This window comes from Anser cygnoides, chromosome 2, assembly GCF_040182565.1.
Source record: "Anser cygnoides isolate HZ-2024a breed goose chromosome 2, Taihu_goose_T2T_genome, whole genome shotgun sequence".
NCBI lineage: Eukaryota > Metazoa > Chordata > Aves > Anseriformes > Anatidae > Anser > Anser cygnoides.
In genome coordinates, this window is record NC_089874.1 from 22,429,740 (window position 1) to 22,437,824 (window position 8,085).

Below are 8,085 nucleotides of genomic sequence, written 5' to 3' on the forward strand. Positions count from 1 at the left end.
GGCAGGTGGCACCCGGGCAGGATCCCGCTCTCCTCCGGCTCCGGCTCCGGCAGCGCTCGGCGGTGCGGGCTCTCGGCGGCGGCGGCGGCGGCGGGGCTGAGCCCCTTCACCTCTGCGGGGAAAGGGAGAGAGAGGAGAGAGCGGGGCGACCGCGACAGGCAAGTCCCAGGGAAAGTTGACTCGGACTGACACAGCGCGCAGAGAGAGAGAGAGAGAACAAAAAAAAAAAAAAAAAAAAAAAGTCGATCGCCAGCGGGAGCATAAAAGTGCGGGCGGCCGGGGAGGCGGCAGCTCTCCTTCCTTCCCTCTGCCCTTCCTCCGTCCGTCCTCCGTCCCTCCGTGTCCCTCCCCCCCCCCTCCCCCCCCCTCCTCCCGCAGCGGCCGCACCGCGCCCCGGGACCCGCGGGTGCCCCGCAGGCGCCTCCGCCGGCAGCGGGAGGGCGGCGAAGCCCCCCGGGGGAGCCGGGCTCGCTCGGGCTCGGCGTCTTTTCGGCTCTGAGGAGGTCCCCGCACAACCAGCAAGATTTTGTCCAAAAGCAGGCAAGAGGATCGCCCTGCGCTGAGCCGGCTGGTGGGCAGCAGGCGGCGGCTGATCGCGGCCGGCGCGCTGGGGGTGGTGATGGTGCTGCTGCTGGTCGTCCTCATCCCCGTGCTGGTGAGCTCGGCCGGCACCTCGGCGCACTACGAGATGCTGGGCACCTGCCGCATGGTCTGCGACCCCTACGGCGGCACCAAGGCGCCCAGCACGGCGGCCACGCCCGACCGCGGCCTCATGCAGTCCCTGCCCACCTTCATCCAGGGCCCCAAGGGGGAGGCCGGCCGGCCGGGCAAAGCCGGGCCCCGCGGCCCCCCGGGGGAGCCGGGGCCGCCCGGGCCGGTGGGGCCGCCGGGCGAGAAGGGCGAGCCGGGCCGGCAGGGGCTGCCGGGCCCCCCCGGGGCGCCGGGGCTGAACGCGGCGGGGGCCATCAGCGCCGCCACCTACAGCACCGTGCCCAAGATCGCCTTCTACGCCGGGCTGAAGCGGCAGCACGAGGGCTACGAGGTGCTCAAGTTCGACGACGTGGTCACCAACCTGGGCAACCACTACGACCCCACCACCGGCAAGTTCACCTGCTCCATCCCCGGCATCTACTTCTTCACCTACCATGTGCTCATGCGGGGCGGCGACGGCACCAGCATGTGGGCAGACCTCTGCAAGAACAACCAGGTGGGCGCCGCGCCCCGGGGGGACGGGGGGGCACGGGGAGCCGTGAGGGGACGGGGGGGCACGGGGAGCCGTGAGGGGACGGGGATACTTGAGGGGACAGGGAGCCGTGAGGGGACAGAGAGATGGAGGGGGGTGACAGGGAGCTGTGAGGGGAGAGGGAGCCGGGGGGGGCCACCGGTGGGAGCCGGTGGTGCTTGAGGGAAGAAGGGAGTCGTGAGGGGAAGGGGATACGTGAGGGGACAGGGAGCCGTGAGGGGAAGGGGATGCTTGGGACAGGGCGCCGGGGGAGGAAGGGGATACGTGAAGGGACAGGGAGCCAGTCGGGGAGCAGGGGACCTTGAGGGAAAAAGAGAGCCGTGAGGGGACAGGGAGCCGTGAGGGGAACAGGGCGCCGAGAGCCGACAGAGAGCCGTGAAGGGGCAGGGAGCCGCAAGGAGCCGTGAGGGCACAGAGAGCCGGTGAGGGGAGAGCCGGAGGCGTTTGAGGGAAGAAGGAACCCTGAGGGGAAGGGGAGGCGTGAGGGGGACAGGGAGCCGTGAGGGGAGAGCCGTGAGGGAACAAGGACCCGTGAGGGGAGCGGGCGGGGCCGCCCGGCAGAAGCGGGCGGGGAGCGGCAGCCGGCGGCCGCTGGAGGCGGCGCGGGGCGGGGGCAGCGGTACCCGGGCAGCGCCGGGCAGGGCAGGGCCGGCGGAGCCGAGCGGAGCCCCCCGCTCCCAGCGCCCCGCGGCCGGCAGCAGCCCCCGCCCTGGGGGCGCCGCCCCTGCTCCGCCTCGGCTGCCTGAGGGACGCCGAGGGGCGGCGCGGCGCTGTGCCCGCAGCCCGGCCGGCCTTAAGCCCCGTCCCGGGGGGTTACCGGCGTTAAGCCCCGTCCCGGGGGGTTACCGGCGTTAAGCCCCGTCCCGGGGGGTTACCGGCCTTAAGCCCCGTCACGCCTGCCCGCTCCCCTCCCGGCCCGGCGCCGCGCCCCGCGCCCTTGTGCCGGGGGGGAGCAAAGGGCTCCGGGACGGCTCCTGCGGGTGGTGGCTCCTCACAGGGAGCGGGGAACGGAGTGACGGGGGCAGCAGCAGCCGCTAATTAAATTAGGAGATGTCTGCCGTAAATACGAGCGCAGCAGACAAACCGGGAGCAGTAAAACAAAGCGCCGTGTGGTGTATTCACTTCCATGTAAAGGCAGTCCCGTCCACCGCGGGGATACCGTTTTACCGGCAATTAAGACATGAATTCATTTTTGGTCCCTATTTATAACGCGTTTTAAAGTGTTTACTTTTCCCAGACCTGCTACTTAAAAAAAAAAAAAAAGTAACTAATTGCAAATATTAAACGGAGCCTGGAGTCTAAGCGTCCCCAAATATAACCACTTCCAGTATATAAACACATCAGACAAATTAAACCGATTCAAAGGAAAAAAAAATTAAAAAAGGGGAGCATGTCTAGGTATACGCATGTATATGTTTATGCTAAGCTAAATATTTAGGTAAATATCCACACACAAATTATGTGAAATCGACAGCTTTGGTGCAGCAGCGCTTCCTTTTGGTTACGATTTATACCTGAAACGCTGAGCGCTGATGTGGCGTGGCCGCAGTCAGCCCCGTGTGATGTGTAGGAAAGCTCGGAAGTTTCGAAAGTAAATCGCTAAATGGCGTCTGACAGAGATGACATTGTAAACTCAGTGTTTTCCAACAAAGAAGAAGCCGTTGGAAAGTGTGAGACTTAGAGGAGAAAACAGCATTCCTACGCAGTGCCTCTGAGGAATCTCAGGGTCCCCGGTGCTAACACATCGCCTTCTTTAATAGCTGTAACGCCCGGGGAAGTGCTGCGCTCGCGCAGCTCCGCTGGTTTGTGCCCGCAGCCCGGGTGTCCCAGCGTAGCCCTGCGAAGGACGCGGGAGCAGCCCGCGGGACGCAGCCTGCCTTACCGCGCTGCTTCCCAGCCGCGCGTGCACTCCTGCGGCGCTACGCTGAGAATTCACCCGAGACCGTTCCGCCGGGCTCTAAAAGAAAAAAAAAATAATTATGGTGCCTCACCAAACGAGGTAAAAAACTTAAAAATAGCACGCTGGGGTTTACAGGACGTTTGTCACCATTCGCAGGGCAGTAATACCCGCACTTTACTTTCCAGGCTTTCGAATCCAGGGTCCCCCTTTTTTTCCCCCTTCAGCCACTACATGCGATCTCAGGTCTTAAAATGAAATGTCCATTATTGGCGTATTCAGTGTCCATATGCTGACCTCCTCACGCCAGTCACAAACACAATTTGAATTTGCTTTTACTATTCACAGCAGTACAAAATTGTAGAGAAATCCACGAAGCAGCATTTAATTATGGTCTGCATGGAAATTTGGAAAGTAATTTAAACCATTTTGTTTGCCAACACGCAAGATAATAGTCACTTTCTGTGAAAGTTTTTCTCCTTCAGCTGTAGCCTTTTTACTCCCTTCCATTTGCCCTTTCCATCTCTATTAGCAATACAGTCTCAGCCCACGTTATCTTCTTTGGAGGGCATTTCTAGGGTTAATGGCCCACAGCCTTCAACTCCCCCCTGCTAGTCATTAATCCAGACGAAATACCTTGTGCTTAGAATTGTTATTGCTAAAACACTAGCAAAATAGATGCCCCCTGTAAACAATACCAGGCGATTCAGGATCAAGAAGTCCTGAAATAGATGCGGTTTATTATCATGCGATGCATCAGTTTAAATTTGCAGCCTGTCAAACCACTGCAAGATTTTTAAGCCTTTCTCACTCATACAGGATGTATAAAGAAATGTATAAATAATTTCCACCTACAGCGATGTTTAAGCTGCGTAATACCATAAGATCCTCCATGGTAAAGACATCCCCCCCCCCCGCCACCTTTTAACATTTCAATATTAATGTGAGACCATATCACATGAAAGTTTAATTTGGAAATTTATCATTTAAACTTTGAAAGAAATCCATGGAAATGTGTGACTTATAGCCTATTTTTTCAATTCAGAACAGACAAAATCCCACATATAGTACGCTAAGTCATGCATTATTACTTAGTTCAGGTTTGCAGTGCCACTAAATCACTTACTGCTCTGTAACTACGCCAGAACAAAGACGAGCAACAAGCAGATGATGCGATATAAATCTCATACAACTAAGTTTAAATATTTTAACAAACAGGGTCAAATTATATATAAATGATTTGAAGACTTACAGTGCCACAGACTATTCATTGCTGGAAACCAACATACATCTACTTCCAGTTTGCTACTAATGTCAAATTTAATCAGTTGTGAAATAGCAAGGGAGCAATGAAAAAAAAAAAAAGCGTATGTTTAAGTGAAAGTTGCAAATGAAATTAGAAGTCCTCCATTGCTTGTAAATTCCAAGAGCTCTCAAAGTAAACAGCGACTCACCCCTGATTTTTCAAATATGCATCTTTTACACTACACAGAAATTAAATGTTTGTTTAATGAAATGTGGCATTAACAGCTTTTCCAAACCCTGACTAGATTACCTTACCTGCCTGTGTTCATTGGAGCGAGCATGTGGGTGGGTGGGTGGGTATTTTTTTAAATTCTCTTTACAGCATGATACTATTAGCAGTATGACAATAAATCGCCTCTGGAAACACTCCAGCCTGGTATCAGTAGGGCCTCACTGTGGACCCTCACCAATGTCAATCAATTGTTCCGCTGAAATAAAAGTCACGCCAGTGTAAAACGGGCATGCGATCAGATTCGGTGCTCCCAACTCTAGCTCTTACTACACCTGTATTTAAAAAGGCACAAAATATTTACGGCAGAGCAGTTTTGTATTGATCAGAGGACTGAGATATAAGCAGGTTACTGCTGTAGTTTCAAATACTGTATTGTAGGAGAAAATAAGCAGTGCCCATAAGAAAAAACTGCAATATATGTTATTAGACATTTAAAGAGGCAATGTGTGCATGCTGAATAAAATGGTGGGGCTATGCTTTAATTTCACCATGCAGGAAAAAATATCAGAGTTTTCTTAACCACTCCTTATGTATTTTATGTAGGTTCGAGCTAGTGCGATTGCTCAGGATGCTGATCAGAATTACGACTATGCCAGTAACAGCGTGGTTCTTCACTTGGAGCCAGGAGATGAAGTTTACATTAAATTAGATGGAGGAAAAGCACACGGAGGAAACAACAACAAATACAGCACATTTTCTGGATTTATTATTTATGCCGACTGATAACGAGTAAAAAGACCCACCAAACCAGTCCAAAAACGAAGCTCGCTCTTCTAAGCAATGGATTTGCGTGGCAGAAGTCAATGAAACAAGCACCCCAGCAGAGATCGACCACAGAACACCTCACTAGTGGGGAAAAAAAAGTCGAATGCTACCTGATGCACATCTGTACAACACAGAGAAACCTTATGTTAAAAAAATTACTAAGCGAGTTAAACAGATGTGTGATCCACTACCGCCAAAGCAAATACTTCCTCATTGTTAGTGTCCATGTGAATGAAGTCCTACACAGGTCAAATTTTTATAGGAGAAAAAAAAAAACACTAAAGACACTGAGCTATTTCTTCAGTGTATATGATACTTCGATGTGTTATGATCTTGCTGCTTTATCCATACTTCAGCTTTGGTTCTTGTGACTTACTCGCTAACAATGATGCTTAGAGTCCACTCATAGTGTGGTGAGGAATGATTTTACAATAAAAGGAAGAGGTAATCGAAATACACTTTCTCTCTCCAAAGGAATTGTTTGCCTTGTACTTTTCTTATTCTTCCACTTAAAACTAGAAAGTAATCAGCTTCAAGCCTTAACTCAATGTTCCTGCTTTGTAGGTTTACATTAGACTTTTAACATAAAGTCAAACCACTGGAGTTGTTTAAATTTTGTCTTCCCCTTAGCTATGTTCTAAAAGAAAAAGAGGGGTAGAAGAAACACTTTTTTTTTTTTCTGAAATATTTAACAGCTGACAAACTATTATATAGGACCAAATCCCCGATTACACTGAAGCCAATGGCAAAACTCCCATTGATGTTAGTGGAAAGAGGATTTGGCTCTTCATTTGTAAACGTGTAAATATAGCCAGTTTTACAGGCCCATTCTTGATGGTTAGTTGTGTAAATATTTAGCAAGCCTAGCATCAACATCCTCAGACCAAGGTCAAATGTTTTCTTTGCAGCAATTAGTCTTCATTAGTTGTTCAACACTTAGCCTGTACTTGGGTACTATTTGTAATAAAATAGTAACGACAGCATACTGCAGATGTTCAACTAGAATTTTGTAGGAATGGGTCAAAACCTTAGTTGTCTTCGGTGTCTTGTCTCACTGGAGTTGGTGAGACTCCCCACAAAGGAAGAGTGGGAGATGTGACCTGAGAGAGAACGGTGGGACACAGACCTTTTCCGTGGTAGCTAGTTAGCCGTTTGGGGTAAGGCGTGCCTATGAAATGGACACAGATAAGCATACTACCAAAAATGAAAACACATATGCAAAGAAAGAAGCAGATATTTACTTGCAAAAAGAAGCGTGTATTAGAACCTATTTTTCTCATTCATATATAGAGATATATATATTAAGGCTCAAAGAAAGAAGTTTAATACGTATAAAGGATTAATGGCTTGGAGAATTAAACTAAACACAGGTACTATGAGTTACATAGTTATAAAAATGCTTTAAAACCTGTCATACCACTAATAGCCACAGAATACTTGTTTTCAGAAATCAGATTTATTATTTGTTTTGGTTTGGGGAGGGGAGGCTGTCTATTTCTCTCAGGTTCAAACTTGCAGATTCCAATCTAAAAATTAAGCAAGGTCCCAGCTCCTTAACAGAGTTGGTTAGGTTATTTTTAACATTTGGGCAAATTGAAGGTAACATTTGTATAAATCGTTACAGAGTAATAGAGGCTACCCCTAGCATTTCAATTTCATGCAATTTGCCACAAGCAACCTTGTCTAATCTACTAAGGGTACAAACTCAGATTTATCTGCACTAAAACGCCTGAAGTGTCTGCCATTGAGACAAAAAGCTCTTCAGTGGTGATTGCTCAGTAGAAGACTGACGAAGACTTTAAGAATCTCTCAAAATCTCATTTGAATGAGTGAAGCTTTTCTTAAACGGAACATATTGCTCATTCTGTTTCTGTTTTGAGTTGTCCAGTTTGAAAGATATGCTGAGGTAGTCTAGACTAAGAGGATCGCCAGTTTAATTCATTTAGGTTTTATAAAGGGACATCGTGCTGCAAGCTGCTTGTGTATCACCTCATCTGAATGGCTATGCTTTTAGTCTATAACAAAGTGCCAAACTATATCTGCACATTGTTGTGATCACTTCTGTTTTTCTTCTACTACGTAACATACTTTAATAACAGACGTGTAACTGACTTCACGTCTGTTCAGTCCACAACTGCTTTCCATGGTTAGCGCACTCGCAGCAGTGTAGCTGGAGATTGTCTGTGCAGCAGCAAGCAGTAATGTGCCAAGCTAGAGATAATTTACAACTAACAACGCATATTTACTGAGGTATTTATTGGAAAAGGTCAATACTACAAGACATATAAGGTCAAATATGAAGAAGCTTTCAAAATCAGGCTACCATTGCTACTGGGTAAGACCTTTTTTTTTTTTTTTTGGATAAATCACTTGCCCTGGTTTAAAGTTAGACAAGAGGAAAGAACACACTTTATGTGAAAAACACATATAAGGCAAACATTTCTTCCTTTTTCATCATATCTTGATATACTGATTTGTAAAGACTTATATCACAACCTTTGTTATAACTATTGCAACTCATTAAAACCGTATTATGTAATATATTTTGCCTTTTGGTGTTGCATCCTTGCAAAAAGAAGCTGGTCTGTATTGCAGTTTCACATGATTGCTGTGAGATTCCATCAATTCCAAATGAAAAACTAA

General features: G+C 48.9%; 1 protein-coding gene across 1 annotated transcript; it reads left to right on the top strand.

Moving 5' to 3' along the window:
- The first annotated feature begins 355 nt into the window (after window positions 1–355).
- On the top strand, window positions 356–7,985 carry C1QL3 (complement C1q like 3). Its single transcript, XM_066991670.1, has 2 exons — window positions 356–1,207; window positions 5,221–7,985. Exons 1-2 carry the CDS (start codon window positions 620–622, stop codon window positions 5,398–5,400), a joined length of 768 nt encoding a protein of 255 aa, XP_066847771.1. The 5' UTR covers window positions 356–619; the 3' UTR covers window positions 5,401–7,985.
- Window positions 7,986–8,085: the final 100 nt, after the last annotated feature.

Coding starts and splice junctions, on each gene's coding strand:
- C1QL3 (XM_066991670.1), top strand. CDS start 620: ATGGTGCTGCTGCTGGTCGTCCTCATCCCCGTGCTGGTGAGCTCGGCC. Junction 1,208..5,220: donor ACCTCTGCAAGAACAACCAG/GTGGGCGCCGCG, acceptor TATTTTATGTAG/GTTCGAGCTAGTGCGATTGC.